A 20632-nucleotide genomic window follows, 5' to 3' on the forward strand; every position below is an offset into this window, starting at 1 on the left:
GATGGTCGGATGGTTATGGGTTCGCCTTTGGGCCGTATGATGTAGGCCCAATTTAGATTGTTGGGCTCATTACCTTCGAAAACCCAAATACTAATGTCCTCCTAACTCCTAAGTGATTGATTGAGTGTTATTTGACCCCTCTATCTCCAAATAAATGTAAACAATTTTTTAGTAATTATCCATAGAAATTTAGTTAACAACTACTCTCAATTGGGTGTACTGGGTATATAATTATTCATTTTCATGATATTACATAAAATCATATTTCAAGAAACTTATTTCAAAATCAAAAGTAATTATTTCCTTAAAATTTTCTAATTGTAAAAAGCTCTATTATCAAAACTACTTATACTTTGAAAAAGCAAAGTGTATACCAAAACGGGTCTTAGTATTATTAGAAAAACTAGGAAATAGAACCGCACTTCGTGCGGCTTTAAAAAAAGAATTTAGTATTTTTTTTTATTACTTTACACTTGATAAAACTGATAAAAAATATGAATTGATTTTCTTTTAAAGATGACGCAGCCTTATAAAACTAATGTTATTTATGAAAGTTAATTATTTTTTTGTTAACTTTAAAAATATATATTAATGTGTATAGTTAAATGTAAACAACCTTTTCATCAATAAAAATTATGTTCACACTAATCAACTCTCAATTCTTCTTGGTATTAACAGACTCCTACATTTTACAAAGCCTAACCATTATCATCCAACTATCTTTATCATTGTTTAACTCATGAAGAAAAGAATACTCTATGAAGCACACAATACAAAAAAATTAAATAAGTCAAAAAATAAAAACACAAGAACATTTCTAAAGAGGATGTTGGTTAAATTAAAAAAAAAAATCCAAACATAACAAATCTTAAATACTTAATATTTATATAGTTTGAAGAAGCCAAAAGACACTAAATAAAAGGTTGCATAATTAAATATGAAATTATGACATTGAAATTAGGTCCTAGTGGTATTGGTGAGGGAAGATGAAAGAACCTTCCTTCCTATATTAATTAGTTGATGTATTTTAAACTAAAGTTTAGTTGTTGGCTTAATAAAATAAATGAATGTTTCAAAACTATAATTAATTTATTATTAATGGTTACATATTGTTGAATTTAAATAGAAAGAAGAAGAGACATGTAATCTTTTATAATCTACTAATTAATTTCTATTTTTAATATTTTGTAATATAATTATTTTTTAATCTCAACCAATATATTCGATTATAGAGAATATAAAAAGATGAGAAATAATAATGGCACAAATCTTAACTACTTAATATTTATAGAGTTTGAAGAAACCAAAAGGCACTAAACAAAATGTTACATATTAAATATGAGATTATAGCATTAAAATTAGACCCTAATGGCATTATTGAGGGAAGATGAAAGAACATTCCTTCCTATATTAATTAATTGATATATTTAAGCCACTAAAGTTTAATTATTGGCATAATAAAATAAATTAATGTTTGAAAACTTAAAATTAATTATTATTAATGGTTACATATTATTGAATTTAAATAGAAAGAGGAAGAGACATAATCTTTTATAATCAAATAATTATTTTTTTATTTTTAATATTTTGTAATGTAATTATTTTTTTTTATATCAACTAATTTATTAGATAATAGAGAATACAAGAAGATGAGAAATAGTGATGCCACATCACCTCCTCTAGTCCCAACTTTATATATATATTTTAATATTTTGTAATGTAATTAGTTTTTAATCTCAACCAATATATTAGATAATAGAGAATATAAAAAGATAAGAAATAATGATGCCACAAATCTTAAATATTTAATGTTTATGGAGTTTGAAGAAGCCAAAATACACTAAACAAAAGATTGAATAATTAAATATGGGATTATGACATTAAAATTAGGCTCTAATAGCATTGTTGAGGGAAGATGCATTGTTGAGGGAAGATGAAGGAACATTCCTTCATATATTAATATTAATTAATTGATGTATTTTAAGCCACTAAAGTTTAATTGTTGGCATAATAAAATAAATTAATGTTTGAAGACTTATAATTAATTATTATTAATGGTTACATATTGTTGAATTTAAATAGAAAGAGGAAAAGACATGTAATCATTTATAATCTAATAATTATTTTCTATTTTAATATTTTGTAATGTAATTATTTTTTTAATTTCAACCAATTTATTAGATAATAGAGAATATGAGATGAAGAGATATGGTGATGCCACATCACCTCCTCAAGTCCCACCTTTATATATATACTAGAAAATAGACCCGCGTTTCACGCGACTTTGAAAAAATAATTTAGTATTATCTTTTTTTCTTACTTTACACTTGATGAAACTGATAAAAAATAAGAATTGATTTTTTTTTAAAAATGAGGCAGCCTTATAAAAATTAAAAAAAAGCTATTAGCTAGCAATACAAATAAAGAAGTAACGCAAAATAAAGAATAAAATGAGAGAATATATTATAGAGTGATTTTATTCATTCCAATTGTGTGTGTACAAAACAAAAAGATGAGCTCTCCTTTTATAGTTACATAATCACTCCATGAAATTAATGAAAAATTATGGATTATAATTTCTTGTGAGATAGTGGGAGTTATAGGGAAGTTAAAGGTTGCTAATGGGAGATAGTGGGGAGACTAAGAGATATATGTTATGAACATTTATATTTATTTTAATAAATTCATAACACTCCCCATTTGATATTCATTACAAAGAATATGCCTCATTAAACTCTTTACATAATTGTTATTATATAATAACAATCAAATTAATTATGAGAAGATAAAAAGCCAAATCTAAAAGAAAAATTCTCTATTTATTAGATAATAGAGAATATACAAAGAAGAGAAATTGTGATGCCACATCACCTCCTCAAGTCCCAACTTTATATAGATATATAGATATAGATGTTAAACCCCATTTAATTTCGTGTTGCAATTCATTGTTCATTTTAGCGACAAAAATTAAAAGATTCACATGATCTAGACCATTACTCTCAATTGAGCTTTCAATACCTAATTAATAATATATTTAATTACAAACTTTATAGGTTCTTTGCCACTAACTACATTAAGCATAAGATAACTAAATTTTTTAATTATTAATGGAGAATGAGCCCACAGTATTTATGAGAGACAATGTGGTTGTTACATGGAATTCTCCACTGAATATGCCTCAAACTTTGGATGAGATTCACTTCGATACCTAACTAGAGTGATTTGGGAATATTATATAACTAGAGTCTAGAAGATGAGTGAATATTTTTGGTCCAACGGGTGTCAGACTGTCAGATGCACACTTGGTTTCATTCAAACTTCAAAATCAAAGTGGTCAAAATGATGTAAAGTTAACCTAATTTCATAAGACTCCAATCATAGATAATTACACCATCACCCATCCATTTCGTTTGTTTTAAACTATGACATTTACTTAGTTTTAGATAGTATCACATTCACATTCTCGGCGCATGCCCACAAAAACTAATGACTTTGAAAGAGAGAGATAATGACTCTTCACCTTGCAATAACCAAACATTTACATAGTTTCACATTGTCTTAATGTAAAACCATTTTTGGCTTAATCCTCCTAAAAAATTTGTCATTAGCATTTTCTGACAAGAAGTGCACATGATAGCAATTGACACTAAGGTGCATCCATGGATAAAATTTTAAAATAATTTCATTCATCACGTCGTATTGTTCTCAATTTTCAATCTGTAACTTTCAATGTGGCTTTCTTTCTTTCTTTTTAAGATACAAGGGGTAGGTAAATTTTAAACTAATTTTTTAATCTTTATATCTTCTAAAATTCGAACTTAAGAGACTAACTATAAAGAAAAATTTAAACAAGTGACTGAGTAAAACAAACTGTTTAAAAATCGCTCGACCATAACTCCTAAAGACAATTTTCAAGATGGCATTACATATAAACATTTTAAATAGTATTTGCACAAATAGAAATTATAAATTTTATTTTCACTTATATAAATGGGATACAAACTCCAAATTTTTCTTACCACTACAAGAATTTTTACCGGCTTCTTAGGATTTTTATTATTAGCATTATTGTATCAATAATATTGTAATTTATTTCTTCCTAAAATTTTTCTAATCTTGGCATCTATTAGATTAGATTATAGGAAATATTGGAGAATATTTTTGGAGGCATAAAGAAGCAAATTAGCATGAACATGAGGATTACATATCTAAGAGTTCCAAATAAAGAAAATTAATATATCGGTAAGTGTATTAAGTATTTATAGAATATAAAGGGAAGTATTTCACACTTTGATGGCTGCAGAAGACATATCGTATTTTACTTCAAAGAAGCGAGCAACACATAGAACAAAAAGAAACCCTACCTGATAGCATACGATGTTTCATATATTTATGAAATTTTAATCTTCAAGTCTTTCATTAGACTATCTTTATGATTACCTTGGCCTCTCATAAATGAAGGGTTGTTTGTTGTATTAAAGGGATCTCAAGGAAGCAGTAAATACAATTAAAGATGAGTGGGCTTACTAAGTAAGTTCGACTAATTTAGATTTAATAAGGTTGCGACAAGAGTAAGAGGGAGTCTGAAGTTATGTAAGATTTCAATAGATTATAATCTTTTCACTACTCAGTGAACTGCTTAACGTGTGGGCATGAGCTCATAAATGTAAGATTGTGATTCAGACCACGTAAAAGTCATATGTGTGCTTTATTTTATGCAATCTATTGTTATTTGATAGATTTATGGTGAATGAACAGTACACAAATAGTGCGATAAAATAGGTACAATGAATAGTGCCTATAAACAGTTACTCTTATGCATTATTGTATGAACAGTGACGGTAAATAATATGTATATACCTACTGTATAAACAATATCATATAAATAGTAATTTGAACAGTATCGCATCAATACTAATCTGTGAACAATGATTTCTGAATTAATTAATTAAGACAATCATTTTTATTTAGGATTTTAATTTGTCTAAACTTGTCAAAATAGATCTAAATTCTTAACAAAGTTAAACCGACAATGCCAACTAAAATACAACATAAGCATTACTTAATTTTCTGAAATAGTTTTCTGAAAGACCGAAATCACTATCAAAAGATTCAAACTTCCAAACCAGTCGTAGTATTGAATTTTCAAGGCTTGAAATTTCTGAAAGAGTGACAGAAAGAAATTAAATTCATCAGCTTATTAATTCACCGATGACTTAATTCCTCATTAACCATTGCAGAGCTGAGATGAGATGCTCAAGTGTCAAAGCAAATCATTTTTGAAATTCAAAATTGGACCTACGTTTTAGATCCATGGCGTCTTTCCTGATTCAAATCTGCGATTCAATATGTCATGCAATATGTCAAGTATTTTGACTGAATTTTTTTTTTTTCCTTCATTTTCATTTTAAGAAACAAAAAACAAATTCCGCCTAATGAAATTCCCACTTCAGCAAACATTATGCATCGTATCATACATCATTCTCAACTGTTTGAATTTTTGTCTTCCTTTTTGGCTTTTCACATGAAACGAGCTCAAAACTTAGCTTTCTCAATTAATTACTTTTTTTTTATACACGTATTACATAATTAGGCTAATAAATTTCTAAGTCTGTGGTCAATGTGGCAACAAAAAGAAGAAAGTAACCCGAATCCCTATGACCCCAAATAAAACCTATGTTACACATTTGTTTTAATTAATAAATTATACAAGGTCATCTTGCACGTTCCTTAAGTTCCATCCACAAATTAATTTATTTCTAATTAGGTCAAAATTTAAAAGACCCAAGTAGAAAAATACATACTAATCACAGAATTCCCGATAAATATTTTCAACTTTCAGAGGGAGGCTTTAACTGAGGTATATATGTTCACAACTTTAATTATCTAAAGGACACGAAATACAACAATTCAAGTAATAATTTAAACATATTTATTACGGGGTCCATTTCCAATAAATGTTTCACAACCAATAGTACCAAGTACATTGTTTTCATCTGAGACATGACTTTTCGTAAGATTTGAGTTGAACCACATTATCCGAATTGTGGATCTTTCTAGTGGTTGAGATTTGGCAGGCTGAACCTTCTTTTTTTTTTTTTTTTTTAACACTCTTGTTCTTCAATTATGAAGCCCTATGTGATCTAGCTCTTGTTCTGAACCTTTGGCAATCTTATTTTGATTTATGACTCCTTACCCACTAGAAAGCAATGAATCGAACCGTTTGGGATATGGCATTTGCCCGCATACGATTGTGATGATAATCTTTTTCTGTTTTATTCAGTTTCCTGTAGATTTCTAAATTTATGAACATTTTTAGGCTGGGACTTTTTTTTTTTTTTTAATATCAAAGAAAATTCTAATTAGAGTTTTACTCACAGTTAAACATGAAAATGATAGCAAAAAATTCAAAGAGAAAAAAATCACAAATTAAAGATAGCCAATCAACAACCAATGGGTCTTTGGTCCAGTGGGAGAACCCTTATACTTACAATGTTTGAGAATAAGGGTTTGAGACATATTAGGGATGGCAAAAATTCTCACGGGGACGGGTATCTTTGGGGATTTTCCCCATTCGGGGAGGGTATGTGAATAATTTCATACCCAATTTCTTATTCGGGGAGGGGACGGAGATGCGGTGGAATCCCCATCCCCTACCCATTTCCCCATTTTAATTTTTAATTTAATTTTAATTTTTTAAAATTACTAGTAAATAAATAATAAAATTTAAATTATAAATATTGGTAAAAATAAAAAATATCAAAATATTTATATTATTAAACTTTTAGGCCTAATTAACTAATTAAAGTCCTAAATTTTTATTTAGGACATTAAAAAGACCAAGTAGATTCTATTAGCCAAACATTTTATTTTATTTTAATATTCTTTAAATATTTTAAACTTAAATCTATTTTTATTTATTTTTAGATGTTATAATTGCCCATAGCGAATCACAATTTTAATATCTAATCTAATCTAATCTAATCTAATATTTACTCTTGATTTGCTCTGATTTAACTATTGTGTTGTAAAGGGAATAGTCCACATTTATAAAGTGCCCACGCCACCATTGAAAAAGTTAATTTTGAATCTAAATTCGATTTTATTTATAACAATTTTGTATTAGACTATTAATTTGTTCATAATAGTTTGTAAAAGAAGTTTGTATTCCTTGCATGTTGCGTTACTTACTAATTTAATATATATGACTTTTGTAATAGATATTAATGTAAGATATATTTCGAACTTTACTTTTATTTGAATTTTTTATTTTAATATGATTAACTCAAAAATCGAAAAAAAAATGCATTAGTTATTCGGGGATCGGGGACCCTCGGGGATCCCCTGTTATTATGCGGGGAGGGGATGAAGATTCTCTTAAGTAATTCTGACGGGGACGGGGAGGGGATGGGGACATACGCAAAATATCGGGGATGGGTACGGGGAGATCGGTCCCCTCCCCTCCCCTCCCCATTGCCATCCCTACGACATATACATTTTGTCAACTTAAGGTGGAAGACTGATATACCCTGAAAGTATTGTAGTAAATTTAATAATGGAGTCAACTAAGGGTATACGATTGATAATTTCCCTTAAAAAAATAAAACCAAATGAAGATTATATGAGATCCAAACAAGAAACCCATTAAATCCATAATAAATTTATCAGCAATTTTTTTTTCAAAGAATCATATAGTTCCATGATGGTCCCAAAGATCATTGTACTCATATGTCTTGTGGCATAGAAATCGGAAGTAGGACCCAAAATTCAAGTCAGTCCCCAAATTATTTTGCAAGCTTGCTGTTGGCCTTTCTATTTTTTTGCTTCTGGCTGTTCTGGAATTATTTGCATTTTAATTTCTATACCCACTATATTTTTTTTCCTATTCACGCGGCAAGTTCAAAGAACGCCAAGAATAATAATGCAAAAATTGTACTATTTTGTTTGTGCCCCCTCCAGTGCCGTGTCTTTTTTCATTTTTTCGGTTTCTGGTTGCAGATGCAATCACAATGCAGAAGCTTTGTGAAATAGCTTTCAACAGAATGAGAAATATATCAAATCCAATTAATTTTTATAAGAGATTCTGAGTTGGACGACGGATACATTACATTGAAAACGTTAGGTAAAGGGACATATCTCCTCTTCCCTTTATCCAACTTTATCTGTTCATTATTTTCTTTCATGAATCATGCCTGTCACAGTATCAATATATTATACAACAAGCGACGTCCAAAGAAGAAAAAAAAAAGCATAGATAATACATTCATCTCAAGCACAATGGGGTCATTGGTTAAAGCAGAAGAAGATGAAGATCAGGAAGATAAAGACTAAGAATAGGAGCATATCTAAGTTCCTTTTCTCAAACAGTGATTAGAATAAAAAATTTGTTATAGTGAGTAGAATTGTCACATAGTGTTGCCTTGCTAAACCAACAATTTTAACTCCATTCATATATATATATATGCATAATTTATAAGCTTAGCAATTTTTCCGACTAAATCAAGCGAGTAGTATATATGATCCTTTCTTCTAACTCAAGGTAGTCTTGGGGCCAAGTCCATTGTTGTAGTGTTGCCAGTAGCTAAAAAGAAAGGGAAAAAAATGGAGTATGATCCACAACTTCAGCTGTTGACAAGATGGCATTAACCTTAAGGATAAAGCTAAGGAAATGAAAGGACTCTGTGCAATTCTTTTTTTTCTTCGGCCTCCCAAATAATTCCATCCTCACTGTTGTAAAAAATTATGAATAGACCTATCATAATCCATAAACAATGTGTGGTGATGAAGAACAGCCCAATTTTACTGGAGCAAGGACAAGAATTTGAAGAAAGTAAAATATACCCAACTATTGGCAATTATTATTATTTTGAAATTCCAAAATTGACAATTATAAGTCCCCATCATAAAACATGCTATGAATGCGCTGCCTTAATTTTCAACGTTACAAGACCATCATATCCAAAATTTTCGCTTTTTTTCAAGACCTAACATAACATATGAAGTAAAGAAGAAAATCAAAATCATCAGTACTGCTTCACACATGAAACAAAATGGGTTTTGTATCCACTCTATCTCCATATCACAATCTTCATTTACTGTAAAACTTAGCTGTTTTATATCAAATAGTTTCATTCACAAGCCAGCATCGCTATCATTTTTTTTTTCTTTTAAATGCGAATTTGAAAGTAGATGTCTAAAATTTATTGACACCTAGTGCACGTGTTTAAATAGTTCGAAACATAAATTTAAAAGGTAGACAATATATTGTTTAACTAGCTTCAAATTTCTATAATAAAATACGCAAATGTCTCCACAGTCTTGTTTGGGATTGAGGTGCTGTAACTCAAAAGCTACTGTTACTGTGGAAAAAAAAACTGTAACTATAAAACAAAAGTTAATAATATATAGTAAATATAAATTTTAAATAATAATTTTGACAAAATTATTCAAAATATAATAAAATTTTCATTATACAAGTAAAAAATCATATCAATATAGCTTCTAAGTTACAACAACTAGTATTTATTAAATACTTTAGTGCTGTAACTTTTACAGCTGCCCAACCTCAATATGAAACGCACCCCATGTCTAATATCTTGAAAATAATTTTCATGTATATCGAACATCAAGAAACGAACTCCTCCTAACAGTATGATTGAAGGAGATTGAGATGTCGGGCACCCGGCAAGAATTCTACAGTTGATTTGCATACCACATAATTAAAAGGCACATGTATTGTGCAAAATATGCAGCTTCTAGAGGACAAAGAATGTGAGATTTTCAGGTTCACGTTGGCTACAACTATACCATCTTTTCATTGAGGAGAATACGAGCAACCCTTTGACATGGACCTTACAATCCCTCCATTGAAGACCAAACATTGTACAGTTGTGATCGTACCCACATATCTTCGTTTTGCCTAATCATATGACAGTGCCATTGGCCAAATTCAAAGAATTTTATTAGTTACTAGAAGAATATTTTTACCCAATATTCTTTTACTAGATGGATTAATTTTGATGAATTTGAATCTTCTCTGCTGATACGAGCTTACACGACTTTAAAGTGTCTATAGTTGGATTAAAGGATCTAAACTCTCTATAATGTTCTAGTTTTCTTTTCCATTTATTACTTCCTTTAAATGATTTTTTTTAACCTTCTATGTTTCCTTCAAAGCAAATTTGGGAAGTTAATTATCCAATATTCTCGATTTTCTTCGATATATCTCAATTAATTAATATCATTAAATTTAAACTCTGGTAACAGTTAGAGTTCCAAAATGTTCTCTTTCTTTAATGAAATTTAATCCCCAAAATAGAAAACAAAATTTAGATAAAGTCAATTTTTAAATTATTTAAAAAAAAATTTAGATCTTTGAAAACAAGAAGATCTATGTTGACAATCACCTTTCTTAAAATTTAGATACCGACAATCAGTCAAATAAAACTACTTAAAAACTACTCGTCTTTAAAGTTACTTTCTTAACATAGTTAAAATTAATACTTGTTAAGTTGTTAATTATAAAAATACTACAAAAAAAATCCATCCATTAATTATTTTTTAAATTTTCTTCTAATGCCATGAAAGAACAACAACTTTGTATAATAAAGCTAAAAAAAATCACTTTCGAAAATTTGGAAAAAATAAATTTGAAAGAAAAGAAAGATATAGGAAGGTTGGGAACGATTTAAGAGTAGCTCATAAAAAGTCGGCGGCTCATGGATATGTCCAAATACAAAAAAGCTCCATATGAGCTGTTTAGCATGGTCCTTTGGTAATAATTTTAATAATATCATCAATTGACTGATAACATTATTGTTACTCAATATTTATATTGACTTGGAATTTGTAATTCATTCAATAAGCTAAAGCTAACCTAAGAAGATTCCAAGCTCTTTGAAGTTAGGTAATTATATCTTAAAAAATACAATAATAAAGTATTTGATAAATACTAACTGCTGTAATTTAGAAATTAAGTTGATTTGATTTTATATTTGTATGATGAAAAATCTATTATATCTTTATTAATTTTATCAAAACTATTATTTAAAAATTATATTTACTACATAAAATATTAATTTTTATTATATAATTATAATTTTTTTTCACGACGACTGTAATTTAAAAAATACAACACCCCAATCTCAAAACAGAACCGTAATCTATTAATAAATTATATAAACATGTTAATAAAATCTTATACCAATGAAACAACATCTTAATAATAATTTATGTTCTATCTTGTATCAGTTACTATCACAACTTAAAATGGTTTTTAACAAGTAATTGTTATTTGTATATAAACATTTATTATGTAATTTATTTTATTTTAGAAAAGAGAGTTGGGTGATAAACCGCGTTCATGCATCTTCATTTTCTTATAAAAATATTTTGAAGTAAATTATCAAATTTGACTCATTATAAGTAAGTCTAAATATGTGCCTAACCCTAAAGTGTGTACTTAGATAAGTCTCCACTGCCGACAAAAAAACAAATTAATGATTATTTTATTATTTATTAGCCTTGTAGTATTTTCAATTTGAAATGCACAAATTTGAAAATTTTGTTATTACAGCAAATTATGAACTAATTTGTATCTAAGAAACCTTACAAGGTTGCAGCTAGATCTCTGTTCTGTAATCAGTGTAATAATTCAGATTGGAAGAGAACAGTGTAAAATATTGATTGGTCCACGTGTGGCTACACGAACCTTATTTCATGCAACACCCCCATTTGTGTAAAAAGAAGTTACAGCGCACAATATCATCATATCATTGTCCAAAATAACTCCATCTCATTGACTCTTGTGTATTTTCTCTGTCTATCTCTACTTTCTCTCTCTATTGCCCAATGGTGTTTGTGGAGCCCAGAACTGGACCTTTGCTTTGCTGGCTTCAAGCTCTCCATTGTTGCTCCTTTATTGGTCTTGTCTGCTAAGCTTTTTACATAGAAAGACCCTTTTCAGTTTTCATTTGTTTCATCCAATTCTGCACATAAATTTTCCGGGAGGAAAAAAAAAAAGAGAAGCTCCTTTGTGTTGTTGGACTCAAAAACAAGTCGAACCCATCTTCAGTTTTTCTCTCCTGATTTGATTGATCCATAGATCTAATGATTTGAATGATACCCACATGAAAGTTTGTCCTTTTTAGATCCCCCTTCTCTCTTGTTCATCAACCTTGAGATATTTAGTCAAACTAAGGGTAAGCTTTCATTTTTCTTTCTGGTAGTTGAAAAAAGTTGGAAGTTTTTATGATCAATGAGCTCGTGGGGATTTCTGAAATTTGTTTTGGTTTTCACTTGTTCAATGTGAAATGGTAGACTTTCTGGATTGTATCAATAGCTTTGATATTTTGAAGTAAAAAAGTGGGGGCTTTGACCATTTTATTTTTCAAAGTTGTGTTTTTGTTTGATTTTTTCATTATTAGCGGCTGTGTATGTGTTCATTGGCTGTTTCTATTTCAAGAAAAGAGTTGATGACTTTGATATCATTTTGGTGTAATTCACAACTGAAAATATCTGCGAAGGGAGCTTCTTTACATCCTTTCTTTGATCTGTTAGTTTCTAATTACATCATTGTTACTTTGCGTGTACTTTAGTTCTTGCTGTTATTTCTTTATGTACATACTGCGTACAGTTCACAGTTGATTAGTAGTATCGTGTTATAATTATTACTGTGTTGGGAAGTAGAGGAATTTTAGGTTAAAGAAGTGTTGAATCCTTATTGCGCAAGCATTAATTCTGTGTATCTTGTTGTTGATTGATGTTGTGGCTGTAGAGTGTTTGAGAAGTAGAGAAGCATATACATAACAGCTGGAATATTTGAGCAGTGTTGTTTAGAGAGGCTATTAGATGTGGAGAATTCCGAGGGTTGTCTGGATGAGATGAGGGATGTTATCGGAGTTAATGAACCTTTTGAGGGCCTGTTTTCGGCCAAGGTCCGATCGATATGTTCACTCGAATTCGGATTCTGTGGGTCGTCAAGATGGCTTATTGTGGTACAAAGATAGTGGACATCATGTAAGTGGTGAGTTCTCAATGGCTGTAGTTCAGGCCAATAATTTACTTGAGGATCAAAGCCAAGTGGAGTCAGGGAGTCTGAGCACTCACGAGTTTGGGCCATATGGTACCTTTGTTGGTGTCTATGATGGTCATGGAGGACCTGAGACATCGCGCTATATCAACGATCACCTCTTTCAACATCTCAAGAGTAAGTGACTTCAATTTCAAAATTTTCTATATTTATTTCTGGTATAAAAGGAGCTTTGTGGTTTTAAAATTTATTTTGTTGTTGAACACTACTTTAATGCGGTTTAATAATTGTGGAAGGAATATGCGTTTTTCAATTGTCTTTTGGTATTTGAGATCTATTCTCTAACCTTTTATTGTTCCTTGTTTTTATGTTACGTCAGGATTTACTTCGGACCAGCAGTCAATGTCAGCGGACGTGATTAGGAAAGCATATCAAGCAACAGAGGAAGGGTTTATGTCTCTTGTTACTAAACAGTGGCCTATGAAACCACAAATTGCAGCAGTTGGATCATGCTGCCTCGTTGGAGTTATTTGTGGTGGAACACTTTACATAGCCAACCTTGGTGATTCCCGTGCTGTTTTGGGGAGAGTCGTGAAGGCAACTGGGGAAGTGTTGGCCATTCAACTTTCAACAGAGCACAATGCGTGCATAGAATCTGTGAGACAGGAGCTGCAAGCTTTGCACCCTGATGACTCCCAGATTGTAGTTTTAAAGCATAATGTATGGCGTGTAAAGGGCCTCATACAGGTAAGTCTGTCTCTGTGCAGAAAATGGTCATGTGCAATAGTTTTTCTGAAAGCTTGGATATTTATAATTTGTGCTATAACTTCTCAGTTTCTATATGTTGCAATATTCTCCAGTTCATGATATTTCTGTATTCTGGCCTTTGATAATCAAAAACATCAAGTAAAATTAGAGGACTCGAGTTTTCTATGCTGTTTGCTTGCTTATCTTCGACTTCTGTTTGATTTGCAATGATTTGCAGTTCCCTTTTCCTGGCATATTATCCAGGGTCCCAATGGTAGCCAAGTGAAGGGATGAAAAAGAATATTACTTGAAAAAAAAAGTGTATTTTATCGGGTAAAGAAAAGGAGAAATATACTGGGTAGAAAGAGCATAAAGTTAAATGAAGGTAATGGAGAATAATTTCCTATAAAATGATAGTTCCAAAGGGCTATAAGAATTGGTTCATTTGGATTTATGGGGTCATAAGTATGATCAGGTATGGTTAAGATAAAAGGTTTCCACCTCTAGCCCAAACAGATTCCCTCATATTAGATGTAAGTGGATCAATATTTTCATGGTCAGAGATGAAGTCGACAGTTACTTTATAGTGTCATTGATGCAAAGTTACTTTATAGTGTCATTGATGGAAACTTTTATAAATACTGAATTAAAATGTTCAGTAACTTTTGCAATATCTAAACAATTGACTAGCTACAATATCATGATGTTCATCATAATCATGGATTTATTTCTCAAACTTAATTTAGTATCCTTGTTGCATGCTTTTCTTTTGATGCAGTATTTCACTTTTGGTCTTTTGGCTGATGGTAACAATCTGTGACCTTTCAGGTTTCCAGATCAATTGGTGATGTATATCTGAAGAAGGCTGAGTTCAACCGGGAGCCTTTATACATTAAGTTTCGTCTTCGTGAACCCATAAAAAGGCCTATTTTGAGTGCAGATCCATCAATTTCAGTGCACCAGCTGCAACCACATGATCAATTTGTAATATTTGCATCTGATGGGCTCTGGGAACACCTAAGTAATCAAGAAGCAGTTGATATAGTTCAAAATCATCCACAGAGTGTAAGATACATATTCTATGCCAAAAAATCTGAATACCTAAATTAGTTAGAAAGTAATGACTTTGCTCACGTCACTATATCCTGTAGTTTAAACTGTATGAAGTTTATGGTTGTCTTTAGATCTTAGAACCTATCTTGATTTGTTGTACATCCCTGGCAGAGCCATAAACCCCATGAGGATGGTCCTTTTATGAATCTAACTATTTGGTGCTGGCTGATACTTTAGATTATTTTGGTTAGGGTTTTTGTTTTGACTACTCTTACTGCAACTCATTTACCATAAATATATTTGTTTTCTCAAAATATTTTATGAGAAGACGGCAATGGCAAAATAAAATGAGACCAGTTTTTAGTTTAGGCTGATCTACCTTCTGTTAGAATCTTATTCTTATACATGGTTTTATACTTTTATTATTTTTCTGTGGTCTTATTTCTTTGCATACTATTGTATGAATTCGGAATAAATGCCGTCATAAACATAGGCATGAAGCTGATAGTATAAGTGATTGTAGGAACTGGAACAAATACAAATTTGAGATGAAAACTAATTTTCATTTTCTAACCTTCATGCAGGGAAGTGCAAGGAGGCTTGTGAAAGCTGCTTTACAAGAAGCAGCAAAAAAGAGAGAAATGAGATATTCTGACTTGAAGAAGATAGACCGTGGCGTCCGCCGGCATTTCCACGATGACATCACAGTAATAGTTGTGTTTCTTGACTCGAGCCTCGTGAGTAGGGCTAGCTCAGTCAAGTCCCCGAATGTATCGGTGAGAGGGGGTGGGATCACCTTGCCCCATAACACGTTAGCTCCTTGCACTATGCCAACAGAAACTGGTGGTACCTGATATGATTATGTATCTCACGTCTCTATATGTTGTATTGTATCATTCTCTTGTGTGAATACCAGCAGGTAGCTTCCAGAAGCGATAAGAGGAGCAAGCCTTCAATTCTTTAATGTACACTGTAACTTTTTACACTGAGGACTGATACTTGCATTTAGCTTCTGTGCCCTAGAACTTTGAAAGAACTGGAGAAGAGGAGTATAAATTGACAATTATTATAGTTGTTACATTCTGCCCCTTATTTTGGCATCTGCACTTCAACATTCGAGTTGTAAAGTGTACAACCAATCGTATCAAGTGTTCTTCTTGCTTGCTTGTTTACCGCTTTAGAGGTTATATATGATAACACGGAGGAATTTACAATCATGAGTTGGTTTCAGACAGCTTTTTATGTGCAGACACGGCCAGTTATCATGAAACGTGTAAGGCTGTGGTCAAAGGTGAACATTTGAACATTTGGTTTTTTTTTTGTCATTATGTTTTTACTTGCAGCATCAAAGTTTCAAGCCAGAAGAAACTCACCTCGCGTTACATGATTAATACACATCATCTGCGAATGTTTCATACAGCTCTTGCATTTCTGCAATTTTTTTCTGGTGAGATGAGGTGAGGCCTTGAAGGGTAATGCATTGCAGAATTGTAAATGATAAGAATCTGTTTTCCATTTGAATAAACTCTCTCGTTTCTTCATTGTCCAACTTCATGACCAAGGAAGAACATATCAAAGTTGGACCGGTAACTTTCGAAGTCAAGTAATCAAACTTGTTTACTTGTTCAAATGGCTAATGCTTGAACAAGCCTAATAAGACCTTCAACCTTATGATTGATGCATGTCTTTGACTTGTCATTTCATTGTTCAACGTAAGGACAGAAGCATGAGATGGTAATCTGAAGAGGTCTAACACTAATCAAACATTACGCTGTAATTTGAAAAAAAAAAAAATTGTTTATTTTGCTTTTGTTGGGCTTAGCAACATTCAAACGGACTAATGTAATTAGCTCCATAGCCAGTTTCTCCAATCAATTGAAGACATTTTGCAAATCGAAGCACCCATATATGGCCATGCATATAGAGTCAATAAATTTTGCTCACTACCCATAGCAGTAGCTCACACATCACTACATCAGTACAATCTTTGAGACAAAAAACTATTTTTTTTTTTCAAAATTGAATATTGGAAAAAGAGGAGGTGGGGATTTACGAGGAGGAGGAGTAAAAAAAAAAAAATAAATAAAAAGAGTTCTTTTTCTCAGGCTTTGTCAGGCTGAGGCATATTCTCAGTAACCCACAGTGCTCTTTTGGTATGTTGCATGTTTTGGTCATTTTTTTTTTAATTATTGAAACTCTCTTTTAAGCCTTTAAAAATGGCTCAGTTCTCCATGCCATAACAATTTATCAGTGATCAGTCACCACTCACCACTGTGCTTTAAGGTACAAGGACTCAGTTGAAGACAATGATGCACATTATAAACACTAGCTAAGGGACCTTCTTGAAAATCCCACAAGGCCACAAACACAAAATTTAGTAGTTATTTTTAATTGTGATGCATTTTGGACAAAGCCTTTGATCCATTTCCCTTTTTTTTTTCCCCTCCTTTTCCTGAAAGGTTGATCCATTTCAGTTTAAAATGCATAGTTACAGGGGTGATATGTAAAATGGAAAAAATGTTAAGTGGATAGAAAAATGAGGAAAATAAAAAAAATGGAAGAGAAAGAGATGATAAACTTTTTTTTTTAATCTTTTTCTACACCTATTATAGTCGCAGACTCACAAATCATAGCTCTATTAATAATAATTTAAAATGCGTGTAATTGTGCATATTAAATCATTGTTCTATATAATCAAATATAGATAATTAGAGTGCAGAGTTTAGTACATTGTCTTCACAATGTTTGATAGAATTTCTTTTATTTTTTTTGTTATAATTTAAGTTTTTGTTATTGGCATTTCGAATTTTTCGATAAAGTACCTAGTTTAAAAGGTAAGCAATAAAAAGAAGTTTTAAAATTTATGATTTTTCTACGGTAAGTGAAAATAGAAGTGTTAGACTTAATAATGCTATAATAGTTGGACGATCATAGTTGTGAACTTGTGAATTATTTGCGGATTTTTCTCTCTTTTTTTTTTTGCTAAACTTTTATATTTCCATAGCATTATATCAAGCTTTTTATTTATGGTTTTGTTACCCATTCTTACAATTCTTTTTTCTTTGAACCTGTGGAATCCTGAAAAAAAAAATTCTCAAAAAATGCAACAGGGAGCCCAGAGAGATACACAAAAGTATGTAGATTGGAAAGGATCTCTCATCCACAGTTTGTACAGCTCAAGCAGAAGCAGTTTTCAAAAAATCATAGCAATTCATTGGCATAACTGGGTTAGTTCAAAATGAGTGAAACACAAGTACTTCTACTGCTTTGTTTTGTATAAGCAAAAGCAACTAAGCAAAGTACACTCAGCTCAATTTTAGATTTCAAGTTGAGTAGAGTAGAATAGATGATTCACTCTACCAACTACTCCTTTCTTTTCTCCTCTCAATATTATGGGGAGAAAGAAAAAGAAAAAGTAAAAAAAATGATTTGAAAGAGCTTTTGGCACTGGAAAAAGTACTGAACTGTTGTTATCTATTTTACAAAAACAGTATGACATTTCATCAAAGTGGAAGGACATATAAATAAAAGGATCCTCTAAGTTACATGCATGTACCTTACAACCCTATCACATGAATAGTATCTATACATTATTCATGTGAGAGAGATGTAAGGTACATGCTTGTAACTTAGCATTACCCTAAACAAAATGGAACATTTATTTGTGGCTTGACTTAGTTGAACTGATAAGAATTCTTATTTGACATGTCATGAAAAATTCACAAGTTCACAACCATGATCATCATCAAATTAACATGAAAAAATCATCATTTTTTTTTTCATTTTGATCATGACTAATTACTTGCATTAAATATAGGGTTGGATTTTTCATGGACACTTCTTTGTTAAATGGGACTAGATTTTGTTCATACTATCTGAAGTTCAGACATGTCCAAGGACATATACTAGCTAGCACATATCTAACTAAGTATTAATAATTAAAAGAAATAATGCACAAGTTATATATACACACAAAGTAAGTGTTTGGCAATTGTATTGGAAGTAAGATTTCAATCTAATTTCTTATTTGGTTCTCTCATATGTTTCAATCTACTTTCTAAGAAAGGTAATAGTATCAGCCAGCTAGAAGGATTAAATAAGTACTCTCTCCAATTCATTGGCTAACCATGAAAGAACTAGAAATGAATGCAAAATCTAATAATGCCATGGCCAAAATCTCAGTTTTATTGAACCTGAAGGGAGAGGCAAGCAGGCAAGCAGGCAACATCAACAACATAGATATGGGTAATAGATCATGTGCTCATTGGCAGCAGTTGCAATGACGTTTAATTTTTACTAATAAACCAAGGTTAAGCACCACAACTACAATTCCGTTATTACAAGTTTGACAAGCTTGAAACAGGATTAAAACCGTTTTAGTAATAATAATAATAATAATAATAATAATAATAATAATAATAATAATAATAATAATAATAATAATAAAGAGTAATCATGAATATTTCAAATTTTTATTTATTTTAAATGATGTTTTATTCGTTAAATGGTTAATATTTTTTTTATAAAATTTAAATAAATAAATTATATTATCTCATCAATCAATAACGGAAACAATTAAGGAATTAAGAGATAAGTTTTCAAAACATGTAGCACTACTCAGTGCTTAATCTATATATATATAAAGCTGAGACTACAAGAGGTGATGTTGCATCACTATTTCTCATCTTTGTATATTTTTTATTACCTAATAAATAGATAAATTTTCTTTCAGATTTGTCTTTTCATCTTCTCATGATTAATTTAATTATTATTAGACAATAACAATTATGTAAAGGTTTTAATGATGCATATTCTTTGTAATGAACATCAAATGGGGAGTGTTATGAATATATTAAAATAAATATGGATGTTCATAATATATATCTCTTAGTCTCCCCACTATCTCCAATTAGCAACCTTTAGCTTCCCTATAACTCTCATTATCTCACAAGGAATTATGATCCATAATTTTTCATTAATTTCATGGAGTGATTATGTAACTATAAAAAGTGAGCTCATCTTTTTGTTTTGTACACACACAATTGGAATGAATAAATCACTCTATAATATATTCTCTTATTTTATTCTCTATCTTGCGTTGCTTCTTTATTTGTACTGTCGGCTAATAATTTTTTTTTATTTTTTATAAGGCTGCCTCATCTTAAAAAAATCAATTCATATTTTTTATTAGTTTCATCAAGTGTAAAGTAAGAAAAAAAGAATAATGTTAATTTTTTTTTAAAACCGCGTAAAGTGTGGTTCTATTTTCTAATAATAAAATAAATAGAAGGCCACTCTGTATTTGGTGGGCTGTTATTCTTGCTCTCACATTTGTTAGTTAAGCCTTATTTCATGAATTAAATGCAAAATAATATTAATAATTATTTGATTATAAAAAATTATTCTCTAATTGTAATGTCAGTAATATCAATAATAAAATTAAAATAAAATAAGCAAAAGAAACGTAACCAAGGATAAAAACAAATCAAAGCATCTCTCTCTCTCTCTCTCTCTCTCTCCTCTAATCACAGGTAATATTGCAGTGGTCTGGTCACTGGTCAGGTCTGGTCTGGTCTGGTCACACCATTGTTTTAACAAGTTATTTATTAGAGTGCCTTTGACTCCTCTTTTTACTCACAACTCTGTCCATTCCTCGTCTGTCTTTTCCCCCCAAAAAAGGGTAAAAAAAAAATCCCAGTAAATTTACCTGCTCCCTTTTCTATTTCCTTTTTCTGGATGATAAAATCAAGTTATCATTAAACAATGGTATATCGAGTGGTGACATATTAATATGGTAGAAGT

General features: G+C 30.7%; 1 protein-coding gene across 1 annotated transcript; it reads left to right on the forward strand.

Annotated features, from left to right (window-relative positions):
* The first annotated feature begins 11764 nt into the window (after positions 1 to 11764).
* On the forward strand, positions 11765 to 15996 carry LOC18035626 (probable protein phosphatase 2C 60). Its single transcript, XM_006422471.2, has 5 exons — positions 11765 to 12200; positions 12776 to 13207; positions 13410 to 13777; positions 14606 to 14842; positions 15415 to 15996. Exons 2-5 carry the CDS (start codon positions 12889 to 12891, stop codon positions 15682 to 15684), a joined length of 1194 nt encoding a protein of 397 aa, XP_006422534.1. The 5' UTR covers positions 11765 to 12200; positions 12776 to 12888; the 3' UTR covers positions 15685 to 15996.
* The last annotated feature ends 4636 nt before the right edge of the window (positions 15997 to 20632 follow it).

The sequence above is a fragment of the Citrus clementina genome, unplaced genomic scaffold, assembly GCF_000493195.1.
Source record: "Citrus clementina cultivar Clemenules unplaced genomic scaffold, Citrus_clementina_v1.0 scaffold_8, whole genome shotgun sequence".
Classification (NCBI taxonomy): domain Eukaryota; kingdom Viridiplantae; phylum Streptophyta; class Magnoliopsida; order Sapindales; family Rutaceae; genus Citrus; species Citrus x clementina.

Coding starts and splice junctions, on each gene's coding strand:
- LOC18035626 (XM_006422471.2), top strand. CDS start 12,889: ATGTTATCGGAGTTAATGAACCTTTTGAGGGCCTGTTTTCGGCCAAGG. Junction 13,208..13,409: donor CCTCTTTCAACATCTCAAGA/GTAAGTGACTTC, acceptor ATGTTACGTCAG/GATTTACTTCGGACCAGCAG. Junction 13,778..14,605: donor GTGTAAAGGGCCTCATACAG/GTAAGTCTGTCT, acceptor GTGACCTTTCAG/GTTTCCAGATCAATTGGTGA.